We start from the raw sequence: 17,848 nt of genomic DNA on the forward strand, positions 1-17,848 counted from the left end.
TAAAAAAAAAAAAAACGTATGTCCCCTGAGAGAAACTTTGATTACTGCACAAAACCCCTTTTTGATAACATATCTGCTTTCCCTTGTCGCTGACAGCATCAGTGATGAATTACAAGCAGTGTGATTGATTTGACAAGCTTGGGAGAAATGTGGAGGGAGAAAGGGGGGCGAATAATAAAGAAAGTCAAATAATGGCAAGATAAGTAAAAAGAAAAACAACAGGAACAGTTACTATGACTGTGACGCATGGATTATGAGTGTTTGTGGGCGGTTAAGTATGGAATTCTTTAAAAACATCTGAGGTGTTTTTGTCTCTTCCCTGTTTGAAACAAAAGTTTTTTCAAAGAATCAAAGTATGAAGTTCAAAGTAAAGAAAGCTTTACATGAAAGTGAAACGGATTTTGTTCTGGGGCAGATGGGGAGAGCAACAGCTAGGAAGGCAAAAAGTGGAGTTATAGGGAAAAATCCCCTGAGAATGCAGTAATAACAAGTGATACCTCAATGTAACAGAGAAGAGACTCATGAACTCACACAACATTTTAAGCCTAAATGCCGTTTTCCCCAAAGCTGTGAAGCAGAGCTCTTTCAACTTGAATGGAGGCACCAAAAACAGCATAGTCATGCAGCTACCTGTTGAGGTATGGAGATTCAAGGAGGGGATGAGTGAAAACCCCAACTGTGCTGTTTGACTGTGTGTGTGTGTTATTTGATCCAGCCTACGAAAACCAGGGTCAGTAAGGGTCTCCAAACACAGACAGAGTATTCTTGTTTGAACATGCACTAGTGTGGGTAAATGGTAGAATGGCTACTTCAGTTTCAAAAGTGTGCATGGTCGATCTGTCTCTCTCTTTCTCTCTCTCTTAAGGAAAGACCTTTCAAACCGTTTTCTAAGTCTGTATTTTGCCATCAAGCAGAATCCTTACAAATCAGGACACATATCATATAAAATATTTACCAGGACTGAGAACTCAAACTATTCTCTCTCTCAATTGATGCATTTATAATTATTTACTACTGAAAAACGCCTTTAGGCATAACTGCATTATGTTACTGTATATAATGAGCCTGTCTTTAAGTATCACAATTCATGTCAGAACTGTACAATTCAGCAATAAAGTCATTAATATTGCATACCCCTTAAACGGTGCAGTATATGCATGCATGCACTCTGATACCGGCATGCAGGTATGCAGACTGATATTTTGATAATTATAAATTTGAAAGTAGGCAAAGGGATGCTGAAAGTGCAGAAAACATTGCTGCTGCAACTTACTATTACACTTGAGTTTGGGTTGAGTTTAGATCCACACATACACACACACACAGATCATATGAGCAAAGTATACAAAAGACAGAGCATATGATGCCTGATATTATAAAATCACGACATTTCTATGATCAGTTCTCACTCTTCTCATTTCCACTACAGAGATGACTTCCAAATACTTCAGGTTATCTTGCATAATCATCCCCCAGACAATATCTAAAGCCCGCACACAAACAAAATGCAGATTTGCATACATCATAATACCAAGTCACCCAAAACGTGGGCATACTGGTTTGATCACACTTGCACATTAGTATGGCACTGACTGTGTAGCTTTGTGTCGTTGTATACCACCCTAACCGGTGCAGAGTGTAAGTACATCAATTATGCTGACAAGTCCGCACAGGTGAGCAAGTGTGTGTTCTTATCTGAAGGAAACAGAGAGAAATGAGTCTGTGCGGTCTTGTCCGTGTCCATCCCAGCTGTATCTAAGCTAACCTTCAGCATCTCACTGGCACGAACAAATGAAGGGCAATGCGAAAGATGGAGAGTGTGGGGGCCACTGGCTTCCCATCATGCAGTGCGTGTCTCAGAAATAGAGCAGGAAAAGGCAGGGACCCCTGGGATGGTGGCACAGAGCTAAGAAAAGAGCTCTTCTGCTCTCATTTAAACAGGGACAGGTGCTGGAGGAGGAGAGAGGTAGGCCAGACTAAAGACTGAGAGACAGAGAAGGGAAACAGAAAATAGAGAGAGAGAGAGAGAGAGAGAGAGAGCTGCATGTATACAGTATGTGTACTCATTCAAATATAGCATGTCACGGTTAACGCTTCAACCGCCACTGCTAACCTCTGCTCTTAACAGCAGACACGCCATTTAGCCTTTTAGATAGCATCCATTTACTTGCAGAATGCAGAGCACGTATGTCCCAGATCCATTAACCTAAAAAAGACAATTCTGCCACGTCAGTTTGCAGCCTCATTTTCCTTTTTTTTTTTTTTCCTTCAGGTAATTATGGAGGGCTATGGGCCTTCTCCCCAGTAGAAAGCTATGAAATCCATTGGTTGACTACAGTTTAATTTGGCCTCTTTTTTTTTTCTCTCTAATGCATGTAATTTCCCAAAAGACATGTCATTGTGCTGAATCATACATGAATGTTATTACAACATGTCAATTAGCAAGGTGACAGAAGTTGATAAGTGGGGTGAAAGATATTTGATTTCCTCTGGCTGGGGAGGCTGAACTGTAAGTACTTCACATTCCGGTCCAGGTTCTTGAAGAGTGACTAATCAGCCAAGTGGCCAAGAGGGAGTTTATTTCATTGTTAACCAGAGGATGGGATGAAGGAAAGCCAGCTGGAGTTTAACATATAAAATACATTATGTCCGCGCTCAATACATGCTCTAGAATTAGATTAGTTCCCTGTTTGTAGTCTGTGCTTCACAGTATTCTTTATTACTTCCAGCAGTGAAATACTAGCCATGCAGGACAGGCATAGTGGAACACACCCAGCCAAGCACAGAGCAGCTCTGAACTCTTCTTCACCTGAGGACACTACAAGAACAGGCTGACCATATCGGCAGGCCTTTACCAGACACCTGTACCCACAGAAAGATACATATAACCTCTTTACTGTTACGTAATATCAGTGCACTACACTCAAGTGGGGAAAAAAGATAATCAAAAGTCATCTCTACAATATTGCTCAGATTTTTGACAACTCCAATTCGTAGCTTATTTGTTGGAAAAGATATGTGATTGGCTAGAAATCTGACAGTAACAACAAAGATAAAAAGCTGCAGGAATGGTGACAAATCAAAATAGTTGGAATTTCAGGAGGAGTTAAAACTTGTAAATTGCCTACTTGGCTGTGTGCCTGGCCATAAATAACAAGCCTCTTAGTTCTGAATATAAACACAACGGAGCAGAGCTGCTCGGTTTAGGATTGTCGTAAATATCTCCAGCGCCACGCTCTGTGTTTCCTGTATTTTTCTGGAAGGGTTGTGAAGCAACAAATGCCACTGAGGTAATAAGTGCTCACTCCTTCTACATGAAGAGGGATAAAACAAGAGGAGGATGGCAGACATAGAGGGAATTGAAGGGACAGAGAGAGAGATGAGGGAGGGAGAGCAGGTGCGTGTGTGTGTGTGTGTAAGCGTGTGTGCATACATGTGTGTGTGGGTGGTAAAGTGACAGGCGATGATTAGCCCAACCAGAGGAGGATATGTGGGAGGGAGTGTGTGGGAGTAGTGGGGCTGGCGAGAGAGAGAGAGACAGAGAGAGAGAGAGAGAGAGATACTGTATAAACGCATAGAAATGACAGGAGATTTATGCACAGAAAATGCAAACAACCATGTAAGTATAATAGGCATGAAAACACGCATGCACATAAACAGACAAGGGCAGATTCCTGTGGGAACAAACTGTGTTCTGACAAAAATGAATTACGGCTTAAGCCAGGGTAGTGCATGCTGATTTGTTGATAATTAAAAACAGCAACAGAGGGCATTATTTCACAAGGTAATTTCATTCCCTGCATTAAGCATAATGTTTATCTGTGTGTGTGAAAGACAGGAGGGAAAAAAAGGGAGGGAGGAGGAAGAAAGAGATGGAGAGCAGCTGCGACTCTTAGGTGTGTAGGTGGGACCATTTGCAGCCCGTCTCTTACTGTGCCTCTATGGAATTAACAGGCTTTAAAGAGGTGCGACAAGAACTCAAACTCATACATGCACATGCAAGTTTGAGCATGCGCACATACAAAAAGGACATAGAAACAAGCTGATATATATATATATTTTTTAGATGAAGACATAACAATACTAATAACCCTCTTCAAAGCAAGTAACATCATCATCACGCCAACTGATTGTGCGATTGCTCTGATTATGTGCGAAGAAATTCAAGGATGTAAATCTACTGTACGAGGTCACTGTGGGATCTAGAGCGATGTTTTGAAGCTTGTGTTTACACTCATGTATCCGGCGAGGTGGGGCTTCTGTGGAATTAAAAATGGGACGAGCAAGCCAGCAGCGATCATCATGGCTGAGTTTGACAGCCTGAGAGACCTGCCCTAAAATATACCTCTCATCAAGAATTAATATCAACCAAAGTGGGGATGTGATTTTTTAAAATATCTATCAATAAACACATTAGAAGCAGTGAGACATTAAGTTACTGTTTTGGTTCGAAATATAATGCATGGTAACAAATGTTAAGATAAATAAGACTGGGACAAGACTAATAAGAAAAAAATAAACTCAGTCTTGGATTAAATTATTAGACAAAGTATATTCAGGTGTTATCTATCCATTTGCTATTGTTCTCAAAGCTAACGGGTTATGGATTGTTATGCACGTGGTTGGACAAGAGGTCAGGGCACTAGTATCAACCTCAGGGTGGGGACTCCGAAATGTTGTGTGCAGGTGGCTGGAAAATAAAACATCAATCCTTCCTTTGGGACCCACAGTGGCATGCAGGGGAGTGTTGGGTGTAGCTGTTGCATTGTACTGAATACCATCAGTGAAGAACAAGGGATCATATCTTAAAACTACATCACAACCTTTCTTTTTTCATCCTACAACAGCGCAGAGTGATTCAGTCTTTGAAATAGCTTGATGAAAATAGGCAAACACAGACAAAGACAGAAGATGAGTCTTTTGACCAAGAGAATGAGTCATTTCAAATATCCAGTCCCCTTTGCAAATCTTTCTCCAGGCAATGCTTTGGAATCAGTTTTCAGTTCCTTCATACACACTTGTAACAAAAGAGTTGAGTAAATTGATAGACTTGTGCTATGCACAATTTCTAAAACCGGCATTTTTAAGTTCCCTTGTGTACATGTGTAACTGCAAGGAGAGTCGACTCATCTACCGGCACACACGTAAATGAAAGCACACATTTAATAGTGTATTACAATGAGGTTTCTTTAAAGTGAGATTGAATGACTTAATGTGAGAGCAGAACAGTGGTGCATGGTGCAAGAAGAGCTAAAAATCAGCTGTCAGTCACATCACGTACATGCTACTCTCTTTTCATGACAAGTTCAACTGAGGATGTCTGTCTTAGAAGTGCCCACTACTGTAAGTGAGGCTCAGTTCAACATGGAGGTACAGCTGTAAACTCTGGAATCAATGGAAAAGCTCACAGAGGCTGCAAGATAGAGAGATACAGAGATAGAGAGAGAGAGGGGGGCCGCTTGCTGAATAAAACATCCTGAGAGCACTTTCATGTCAATCCCTGTTGGCTGGGCTGGAGGAAACCCAAACTGGATTTCAGCTTCACTGCAACAAAGGCCCCGTCAAATCAACAGCTACTTCTACGCAGATCAAGCAGTCGAAAGCACAATCAGCGCGAAGGGAATCTCTTCAAACAGGAACTGATTTCCCATGGGCTGGTGACAGCAAATACAGACACACTCAGACACAGCGATCACCTAGGAAACTACTCACTATGAGAGGAGCAGGTGTTGGCTCTACAATTGACCTCAGTGTTTGTAACAAGAACACACCAAATACACACCTAATTGACATGGCATACACATATCATATGCAATGCAACATTTTTGACATCTGGCATCCTGATACATTCTTCCATATAGAATCAATACAAACAGCAACACACTGGAAAAACATCAAACTGGCAAACCACTACAAGTCATATAAAAAGGCTTTTTTCAAGAAATCTAATCTTCAGCTCAGATCAAAACATGTTGCCGTCCTCTATACTGTTATAAATAAATGACGTTCAGCTCCCACCTCTACTAGCTACTGCACTCCACACTGTTACCTTTTTCTATTTCTTACAACATTTTTTTCTGATAACAGTAGGCCCATGAATTGAAAAGAAAAAAAAAAGTTATTTCCTCCAGGACACAATCTAACAAGTAGAGCCCGACCGATACTGGATTTTTGGGGCAGATGCTAATACCAATATAAGGGAGTAATAAAAAATCTGATATCAATATATATATTAAACTTGAATTGAGAAAAGGATCAAATATACATAAAATGCTGCCTATATAACTTTAAAAAGTAAAAAAATATATCGGCGCATATCAGACAACATATACGCCAATACCGATATAACTGTGATAGGCCAATATCGGCCGACCCATATATCAGTTGGGCTATACCAACAACAACCTTCTTTTGGATTTCAATGATTCTGCAAAGGTTCAAATAAGAACTAGAAATACTGCCTCGCAGTTGCATGCCTCTGCCAACCAGTCAAGTTGCAGTTTACATCCATGTCTGTCCAGACTTATATAATATTTGTAGTGAAGATTTTGAAGGAATTTAATAAAAAGGTACTAAGTGTATTTTTGGCAAAATGGAATTTATCACTGTATTGAGTTTGACTGAGTATGATTCCAGTGAATAATTTCCAGTGAGAAACATGCTGTCTTCACTTACTGTAGAGACTATATTTACAGAAGAGTACAGAGACTGATAGAGAGCTTCTTCACATGATTCAACAATAATCACCTGAAGCTCAGTATCAGCAAAACCAATGAACTTGTGGTGGACTAGCAGAGGAACAGGAGGCCCCCTGTTCTGGTTGTCATCCAGTGAGAGGAAGTGAAGAGGGGGGACTCATACAAGTACCTTGGGAAAGCAAAATGCAAAGAGGCTACAAATTCTAAATGTGAAATATGGTCACAATCTCCCCTTCTGTTCCTGAGTTATGGCACTGAATAATAGCCAGCAGAACATTATGATGTCACAGTGAAGTTGACCTTTGACCTTTTGGATATAAAATGTCATCACTTTATCCTATTATCCTATTAGACATCTATGTGAAACTTTGTGATAATTAGTGTGTGAATTCTTGAGTTATGGCCAAAAACGTGTTTTGTGAGGTCACAGTGAACTTGACCTTTGACCACCAAATTCTAATCAGTTCATCCTTGAGCCCAAGTGGATGTTTGTGCCAGATGTAATGAAACTCCCACCGAGCATTCACAAGAATGGGACAGACGTGAGGTCACAGTGGCCTTGACCTTTGACCTCTGACCACCAAAATCTAATCAGTTCATCCTTGAGTCGGAGTGGACCTTTGTACCAAATTTGAAGAAATTCCTTCAAGGCGTTCCTGAGATATTGTATTCACAAGAATGGGACGGACAGACAGACAACCCAAAAACATAATGCCTCTGGCCGCGGCTGTCGCTGGCATGAAGGCATGAAAAAAAACACCTCCTGTATCAACCCACACGTTTCTCTCTGAGTGCTACTTAGCCTCTTGTGCAACATTTTTAACAGGAAACGTATGTTTTGTGCGTATTAAGTGTATTAAGTACTGATGCTGCTGTTCAAGCTCAGTGTGACCAAGACAAACACCAAGAAAGAAAAAGAGAGAAAGTACCAAAAACACAGAGGTCATCAGATATGTCACTTACCCAAATCTTTGGATCCTTGACTCTCACTGGCCAGTTCACCCATTCTGACCAGAGCATCAAAGTAGCCTTTGGCAGCAAATGTCACATCTAGAGACAAAGAGAAGCAAGAACAAAAAGGAAAGCAGGATTGTTATTAAATTAAAAGGTTACAGTGCAGTGTAAAAAAACAAAGCACTACACGGCTTAGTTTTGTGTAAACTAAGTCGACAGCATTCTGGCCAGTGACGCTGGAAGATTTGCAGTCTTCTCCTTCCTGTCTACCTCTGCTTTCCCTCAGATGTTTTTGAAGTGATGAATCATAGCTTCTCACCTTCAGAAAATAAGGCAATACTGAAGTTGCTACGCGATTACTCAACATCATCTTGTTGGCATTCTCCATGCATGATTGCAAAGAGGAAATTATCGCCTGATAGATTATCTGTGCATGCTGGCCAAGCTGCACAGGCACTAAAAAATGTTTTGTTAGGTTTTGTTTCTAGATTGGAGTTATAATGGGAAAGAAATTCTGTTTATTATACCTCAAATGTGTATGTGAGTGTTAAGTCATTGAGATGACTTTTTTGGCAAGTATGTTTTCCATACACTTAACATTCTATGAAGCCAGGATTATACTTCATGTTTTGACACTTATATTACGTACCACACATTGCAGTGACTCAAAAAGTCATTCCTTGCAGTCATTCCTGAGTAAATTTTGGTGTTTACGTCTGTCTGGAACAGAGTAACCGAGTGGTAGTATGGATGTGCTGGCTCTTTTTGATCTGTGTACAAATGGGCCACTAAAATTCAATATTTGCCAGCCAATAGCTCTGAGAAAACATTGTTGTCCCACCAAGGAAATAACAATGTCAAGCTGTTAACCACATGCGGTTAACCACCATTGGCCTTTTCCTTCTTCCATTCCATTTCATCTTTTTTTTGTCGATATGTCTGAACACTGGACATCAGGGTGACATAGTGACTTGGGGAGAATTGTTTATAAGCAGAGAGATTTAGGTACACCTATATAGACAAGGACTAAACCTGCTGGGGTGTCATTCAGCAACAATGAATGTCCACAACTTATGGATGACACTGCACCAAGACTTTTCATTGGAGAGGGCAATCAAAATAAGACTTTCCCCCTATTATCAGTCAAATGTATATCACATTTCTAATTTCCTTTAGAATGTAATGGGGTTTACTGACTGTGCATAGTAATCTGTTTATTCACTGATGTACAGTAGAGTCCGAGGGTCACGAAAAAACACATGTACAGATATTTGCAGATTTGTGCACGCACACCTACAGTGCTCATGTACATACAAAAAACCTTTGCTCTAGATCTTCAGCATACACAAAACAATCGGTACGGTTAATCATAATCAGCAGCCATATCTCTTCTTGTCTCTCACTGACTAAATAAAGATCAAGAGTACTCGTGGTTGTCCGGATCAATATCCACCTCAGCCCCTATTATTCTAGCTGCTGCTGTGCTGGCCAACAAAGGTCACACAGGGCAGAGTGAGCTTCCAGTGATTTCTGTCTGACTGCCATACATCCCGTCAATCAGCCCATCTCCGGTGAATAATGGCCACCGCTTTTGGAAGTGAATTCAACAGCGGTCCAGGTGACAGATGGGCCCTGTGCCTGCAGACAGCTGCCAGGTGAGAGACACATTAACAACAATAGCCTGGCAGGGGCAGGCTAATTCTAGCAGACAGATGTAGCCCTGAGATATAGGAAGTCTCTCAGGCTAGAGACCTCGGAGGTCTGCTCCAAGACTGACGGACATATGTTAATGCTAATCCCAATTACAGCTGAGTCAACGGCAGAAAAGGCTACGCATTTCCTCCGTCTTCCCTTGCTGGAGGAACACCTGAGAACTGAGCACAGAGCCTCCAGTGCATCACGGCTGATTTCTCTTCATTATGCCAAACATGCCTCCTGCGTGCCTTGATGTGCAAAGTGTGTATGAATGTGTGTGTGTGTCTGCACATGTGTGTTAAAGGGGTTGTGCGAGTAGGACGGCGGGAGCTACAGCAGATTTTCAAAAGGGATCTCCATTCTGCAAACACTTTCTTCTTGTCGAAGCTGCTCCTGCATGGGAGAGTGTATGTTTGTGCAATTGGGTGGCAGAGTAGATAAGCTGGATCTATATGGATACTTTACTTCTGTCTAATGAAATGTGTGGTGAGGGGCTCACAGAGACAGACGGAGAGGATTACGAGATCTCGGATTGTAAGGCAGACAGACAATCCGGAGGGGAGGGGCTCATCTCAGAGCCACTGATCCATCATCCTTCGCTATAGAGAAGAGGAGGACAAAACCACATATCTCTCAATCAGGACAACAATCATTTCCTCTACCTGTGTCACCCTCATCGTGCTGTCAGGGGACTTGTATAACAAGTTCCAGGCTGTGTTTGATAGGCAGTTAGAGTCACTCAGTTGTATGCATCTGTTGCTTTTACACTTACCAAACACTGTGATATTTAGCAACTCACTGCTGTGTTTGAAAACCTGGAATGCACCCATATCCAGATCTAGCAAGCCTACCCATGAAGCCCTTTTGGCATTTCTGGTGTTGAATAATTTCAGTGATTGCAACATATGGGTGAAGTGTGTCCTCCCATCCCCTGCCCCCGCAAATCAGAGCCTCTTAGTCCCTTGGGTCTAGCCAATCCTGCAAAGTGGGTCTTTAATGGCTCACTGAGTCCCTACCAGTCTGTCTCCTACCTTCACCAAGGCCAGGATTAGTTATTGCGTGTGTCAGGGGGAAAGAGGCACAAGCAAAGGGAGAAGCCCCACTAATTGCTGGATTTGTTGGGACTGTGGGGGCTCGGCCTTGGGTTAAGTTTGAGGATGTTTTTGGGCAAAAGTTTGGGGATGTTGTTACCAAGTCAGAGGGCAAATGAAAAATGGTGTGCGGGTTTAGGAAAACATACATTATACATACACTTTGTTAATCTAGCTGCTCACAGTGAGCTATCCTCACTTCTGCATCAGATTAGAGACCTTTTTGTTTTTCTTTGAATACACCTCCACTTCAGTATAAAAGCTGTGCCAGAGGGCTTTGCACTAGATGATAAGGCCTGCCCATTTGGCAGGAGGATAAATATTGTCCTTTTTTAGTAAGACAAAAAGGAAAAGATCGCTAGATAGCTATATATACAGAGGGAGAGAAAGAATAGAAGAGTGTGAGAGAGAGAGTGAAGAGAAGACAGTGCTGGCTTGGCTGTGTGCCTGAACCTGCAGTGAAACAGGGAGCAAGGAGAAAATAAATGAGAAAAATAAAAGGACTTACTGGCGAGGGCTTTTTCATAGTTCTTCCCCATGGCAACAAAGTTCCGTAAGCAGGGGTTGAACTGCTCCATGATGGTCTGAAACAGAAAACAAGAGATAGATGGAAGGTTTACTTATCAACAGAGAGGGGTCAAGGGCAGAGAAGCAGGACTTACACTTTGCTCTTTTCATTTTCCCTTACACTTCTCTCTGCCTCTTCCTTTCCCTTTCTTACATACCTCCCTCAGCTGAACAAAATCGGCCTTGTACAAAGTGAACATCTATTGACAGATCTTTGGACGCTCAGTGGTTGTCTTGAATGTAAATGAGGGCAGGAATGGGTTCCTCCACCCACACCCTGCCCTCTTGTAGTGAGAAATAGTCCAGGTGAGAGGAGGCAGGAGAGGCTAGGGTTGATTATGGTGGCGGAGGAGTGGGAGAAGTACTCGTGGACTAAAAACAGAGTGACTGTGAAATTTGCATTGACGGGGATGCATATAGTTACCCTAGAGCATTAGATGATGGACGCTGAGGCTCATTATGGCTGCTCAAGAACAGAGCAATGAAAACTCTACAGATGAGAATAATATATAGAGCTGCTGGCTATGATTGATCACCATCAATGCTATGGTATGGCAGTGTATTGTTTCTACCATGACTGGACACTATAAGAAAGTTTCTTGTTATAACGACATACCCACTTATCTTGTTATAATAAGAAAAGCTCCTCGTTATAGCAAGATAAGTTGGTATGCTAGATAATGAGAGAAATATATCTTTCAACATGAAAAATAAAATATTGCATTATATTGAGAAACCAAGATTTTTTTTGTCATGACAGCAGCAATATGCTGCATTACTGTAGAGATACAGTACGATACTACACTGCGGGCAGAGTCAGTTTAAATGCAGAGAATGCACAATGTCTGACATCTCCCACCATCATCGTTTCCTCTACTTCCCTTACACCTCTCCTCTCCTTCCTCCTCCTGCGCTCCTCCAGGGCTTCCTCCAATTAGCCGGTCCCCAGTCAGCGAGTCAGGAACAGCCAGGGGACAGAGAGACAACCACAACACTGCTGCAGCAGCAGTCCCCACACAAGCCATCAATACTGCAGGAGAACACTTAATAATCTACTCTTTCGAGCCTGAATCCACACTGTGGCAGAATAATATGGCAAGATGCCACTAATGTCAAACTGAAACAACCCCCCAGCAGCTCATCCTGAAAATCATATGTCTCTCATCTTCAGTCAGACCTCAGCATTTTTTGCTTTTTCTTTTATCTTGCTGTCTATCTTTTGTTTTTAATGAGAGCCGAGATTTGGATATGATGGTATTCAATATGTGTGTGTGCTTGCTGTGGTGTGTATCCCGTCAAGAGTTGGGAGTTCAAGTGGCTTGAGTGCAGCTCAACCCACCTACAGCAGAAATACCAATGAGTCAGACATAAACACCCAATACTTTCAACACCAACAGTAACTATTTTACTATGCCTCTTCATGACTATGCTTGTATCTAAAGCCGGTACAGCAAAACTTGACTGGATTACAAAAATAGGAACGATGATATGATGTAATATGAAAAAAAGCTGTTATGAGTTGCCTTCAATTACAAACCATAAAATATAAAGCTTGTCCTTTTGTATATGATTTTTATGACTGGTTCATTTGTGCTGACGATAAAGCTTTGTTATCACATATTCAATTTTAAATTACATATTAAAGTAGTTGTTTGAAACATAGTCAGCCGCATGTCGGAAGCATAAAAAATCTCCGGATTGTGTATAAAATATTTATCACCTTAAAATGTGGTCTTTGTGGCAGAAAATGGAAGTGAGTAACAGCAGTAAGCAAAAAGGTAGGTCAGGTGTTATTCAGGTTCCCATGGCTATTGGCTGGATTAACACAGAGGTCCCATCCTCCTCTTCTACTGTTAACTGGGTCTAGCCCTCAAGCAAAATGGACTCACAGCAAGTCCACTATGCACTGGCTCAGCAGCTTACAGGAACACAGCAAGATTCTGGAGAGAAATTTATTTTGAAAAAAAAGGATAAAAGACAATAGTTGTTCCTGAAGAACAAAAACTATACTACAGACTACTATAGCTGATTGCTTTTTACAGAGGGCATTGTTTTACATTAACTTATTGAAAAGCTACCATGAAGACATGTCAGAATGAGCAGTGCAAACTACTCTACCAGCAACTCATGTTTAAATGAGTTCCCTTTATTTTCCATCTGGCTGTGTTAGTCTAATATACTAGAAGAATAGGAGCGTAATTGGGGGGAGAATCCCTTCTTACATTACACACTGCGCTCGTATAAAAAGGTATTCCCGCTCTCTCTGCCTCTGGGAAGATGAAAGACTAACACATCCCTCAGGACCTCGCTAAGGAAATGTTTATTCCTAAATGTTTCTTCGCTCTGGCAGATTCTGATGTAAAGTGCATCTCATTGATGAGGACGGGGTCACATGAATGTGTGCAGATCTCACACACACACACACACACACACACGTGCGTGCACTCATGCACACACCTACATTAATACAAGGCTTTATAATAAAGAGTGGTGGTGTTTAAAACTGGTGGGAGGATTACATAACAAAGCAAAGCCTGGTGCAGCATCATTACGGCACACTCTCCCACTGAAGAGGCCAAAGGTAACTGACACAGACCTGGCCGCCTTTCTTACACATGCTGCAACGAACACGAACACACACACACACACACACATACACTGACCCACTGCCACTGAATAAATAAACATACAGAAAATATGCACAGTTATGGAACAACTCTACATAGAGAATAAGATGATTAGCTACTGATATAACTGTTATATAAGGGACATCAATTACAGTGCATTTTAAATGATATGCAGCCAAGGGGAAGTGGAGAGAGAGCGAAAAAAAAAAACTAGTAAGGTAGTTTCTTTCGTCATCTCTTCCCATTGTTGCTAAATTTGTCATCCCAGTTCTCTTGTACTACATTGTTACCCTAATTGTGGCAGCTAATTGGGAAATGGGGCCAGGAGGTACTTTAAGTTGTGTGACTTGAAGAGAGAGAGAGACACACACACACACACGGAGAGAGAGAGAGAGAGACGGAAATAGAGTAGAAAACTGCAAGGGTGAAATATTCTGAACAATGGTATATAATGATATATGCATATCCTTTCCCATTCAAAAACTCATCTGTATCATCTTTCAATTAAAGAAATAATAAAATAAGAAATATGTCACGGCTGAAGTGTAATCTGTTCCTTCCCCAAGACGGAGCCCCTGTCCATTTTGTGAATGCCTTCCACAAGGACTGAATGAATTCATTATCAGCACTCGGGGCAAAAATTAAAGCAGACAATTAAAGGAGGGCAGAGAAATGTCTCTTACAAAATGAATTAAATCTGTCTGACACCCATTTGCACCGAGAGCTGACAAAGGAAGAATATGCAGAACTCAGGAGCACGAGCATAAAGGCTGCAGATAAGGGAAAACATTATTAAGAGGATTAAAATGATTTCTCCCAGAGCTCTAACCAAATAAATTATTCCACAGCGTGGAAGTAGCAATTGAAACAAGGTCAGTGTATTAGAAATAGATTGCAGATTCAAACTATGGGATATTCATCCATCTCCCTGCTCATTCTGTTCTGGATGTGTGTGTCTCTCTCTCTCACACACACACACACACACACACACACACACACACACACACACACACAAACACAGTAATGACATGCAAAGGGGGTAATTTCAAAGTAACACCAGCTGATAAAAATTGGTGGGGGAAATCACGTGCAATCAGAAACCAGGATGCCATCCTATGTTCCTTCTCGCCCTCCCCTCGCTCATTCTTCCTCATTCCTTCTTCTACACAGCAACCAGTGCCAGGCTTGAAAACGGCCAGGATCAGATGAGCACTGAAGCCACCAATTACTGTATTTGTGAGGACTATAAGACATGTCATGCAGTGACAGGCAACAGAGGCAGCCCAGCCCAATGATGTAATCAGGGAGGAATGTAGAGAGAGTGGATAATGTGTGGATGGACATATGACAACCGTATAGTCAGTCTTTTCTCTCTTAACGAGGAGCAGTGTGAGTTTATGATGGGTCTCAATCAGCTGGAGAACAACTGAGACCTTTAACATAAACTAATTACTGTGCCAAGAGAAAATAGTAAGGTTGCAGTGTAATCGTCTGTCTGGTTGAGTCAACTGATTGATGGGAACACTGGACCAATATGTGCATGCGTGAAAGGCCAGCCCAGACCTCTTTGTGGCCCTTACAGTGGAAGTGGGCCAACTAAACCGAGTCACTTTTAAGAAACACAATATTGTGTCATGGGGAAAGAGAGTGTGTCTGTTGTTTAGGCTGTCATTTACTTAATAAATTGATCATGAGGTGAGATGCATAAGGATCTGGGTGGCTAGTAACTAGTTCAGCATAAAAAGTTACTTTGGGGAAACCCTGAATTATCAAAGTGATTGTACAGATGGATTGAACACAACAACAGTACATCGTGTGGTCTAACAGTCTCAATCAACTGTGTAATTTAAGAAGGATCTGTAAATGTTGCTCTGTTATGTTCTGATATTATTATGTGATGCTAAAGAATAACACCCTAATACTGGTGAAAATGTCTACTGAAAAGAAACACAGCAAGCGAGGGTACAGGCTAAATAAACTTGTTTCATTATTTATCCAGTTAACGGTTTTAAAATTAACTTTGCAATATGCAAACATTTGCACAAGAAATTAAATACATTTAAATGTAGAAAATCAATGCCACTTAGTGCTGCCTCAGGGCAGCAAATGCATATTATTGCAAATCCACTGCTACCACACTGAGTAGGTCAGTTTAGAAAAAAAAAATATATTGGCAAAAAAAAAAGAACTTAAATGCAAATTATTTATGTGTTCACATCTTCTTCATTACCACAGAAACCAATGCATATTAGGGTTAAAATTGCTTTAACATACAAATCTGACATCTGCAACAGCATAGAAATGGATCAAATTCACCTTCAGTCTAAACGGCCTCTTAAGAAATTGCTGCATCACTTTGAGATAGGAGACAGATTGACCCAATCAACCTGACAAAATTAAATTTTTGCTGCCTTCAGGAGCACGTCGTAAATATCACAATCATCAATTGTACATTCATGAACAATACTACGTAAAGAATGCTATATACAGTACATGGTAGTGGCAGTTGGGATTTCTCATTGAATGATAATGATCAATGCATGTGAATGTATGCTTCCTAAATCAATAACTGATTGTAAAAGTTTTTTTATTAAATCTTGTATTTTAATTTTAAATGTATCACTGCATGTACATGATAGTATAAAAGTGACTTTGTAAGAGTCTTTGTCCAACTTTTAATTGTATTGAAAAAGTGCGTGGGCAAAATGTGAAAATTCCAGATGTGTGAGATGTATGCCCTGGAATTTTGTCAAGGGCCAGTCGAACTCAAACTTACATGGTATTTATTCATGGTATTTATTCACAAGTGAGCCAATTTAGCACCAAGTCTTTTCATTGCTCATCATAAATTGTTTATATGTTTTAAACTATTCCTCTTGCTGTCATCACTGAAAATGTCAGACATGTATGCATTATTGGAAAGACGACAGCCATTTGCGAGAGGTTGCATTCCATGGAAATTTCATTACATTTCACCAGAAGAATGCCAATTTAATTTAAAGCTCAAGCTCGAAAATAGACAAAAGTCAATGTTGTGGCTTCTGGCATATCCTCACAAGAGATGGTAGCAAACTTCATGTTAAATCAGGCAACCCCAGAGTAATATATTAACAGGAAATTCTTGCAATATAGTGGTGTTTTCATCCATTATCAAGGGGACCACACTATAGCTGGGGATGTGGAGTACAAGGAGTCTGAAGAATTACTGCAGAGCTCGTGAACAAGTGAAGGGAACACAGCCAAATTATTCTGTAATACAGCTAAACATCCATACAGAATCTCATACAGAAAGTCAAATGCTTATTTCAGTCCATGTATACACTTTGGATGGATGCCATGAAGAAGTTTGTCCTTCTTGCATACCTAAAGTCTTACTAATACTGCAGTAGGCACAGCATGTGCTTTCAGAGGGAGCCAAGGCGAACATCAAATCCGAAAATACCACGTGAATATTTGTGTCCTTTCCAAGTTGTATTGAAGACAGCAAACCTTTCAAGATCGTGAGCAGAGAGAAGACTCTGTACAGCTCACATGTTCTTTTTGTCACGGGGAATACAGAGTATATCATTGTGCATCAATCATGTTAAACATAAACAGGATGCATACTGCAAAAAGACCAAAGACCGTCTTCTTATAACTTCAGAAAGAGCTGGCAATATTTTGTTTGTTGATGCAGCAAATACACATGGTTTCAGCACTTGCTCAGATAATGTTGTTGCTTATATCATGCAAACACAGCGTGAATAAAATAAGAATGAGTGTGAGTTTCGGGTTTAGCGGTGTCATTGTAAACATAACATGCATCGCCCGATGGAATTATCCCAGTTTTCTGTTGGGATCGGGGGGAAAGGTTTAGTCTCCTTTGACCTGAATAAATAACTTAATAGGGATTTTTTTTTCTCTGGAATGTCAAAGAAAAGTTGACCTCTGGTGATCTCTCTGTCCAGCTTTATTAAGCAACACGAAGCACTAGTTATTACAGCTAACATATTAGTAGCAGGGATCCAATTATGGGCTGTGGCCGCAGAAGTCATATTAAAACTCATGACCTTGCAAAATCTTTAAGAGACGCAAGACGAGAAAATCAGCGCTCCACAGTCAGTTTAAGAAACACATTATATAACGCAATAAAGAGTTTTGCATCAAGTGATTTTGTGATACTGCTTATCCAGTCATGGCTCTGAGTCCATCATGACTCGTATGACACAACAACTGT

The 17,848-nt window shown here is 40.9% G+C and overlaps 1 protein-coding gene across 5 annotated transcripts in view; it reads right to left on the reverse strand.

The window, feature by feature from the left end:
• Positions 1–17,848, reverse strand: part of baiap2a (BAR/IMD domain containing adaptor protein 2a) — a 51,934-nt gene that overhangs the window by 27,697 nt on the left and 6,389 nt on the right. For all 5 annotated transcript variants that reach the window (XM_042393574.1, XM_042393577.1, XM_042393575.1 and 2 more), the window contains exons 2-3: positions 10,947–11,022; positions 7,662–7,748 (exon numbers count right to left, since the gene is read on the reverse strand). In XM_042393574.1, the coding sequence (XP_042249508.1) occupies positions 7,662–7,748; positions 10,947–11,022 (163 nt within the window). The remainder of the gene's footprint in view (positions 1–7,661; positions 7,749–10,946; positions 11,023–17,848) is intronic.

The sequence above is a fragment of the Thunnus maccoyii genome, chromosome 18, assembly GCF_910596095.1.
Source record: "Thunnus maccoyii chromosome 18, fThuMac1.1, whole genome shotgun sequence".
NCBI lineage: Eukaryota > Metazoa > Chordata > Actinopteri > Scombriformes > Scombridae > Thunnus > Thunnus maccoyii.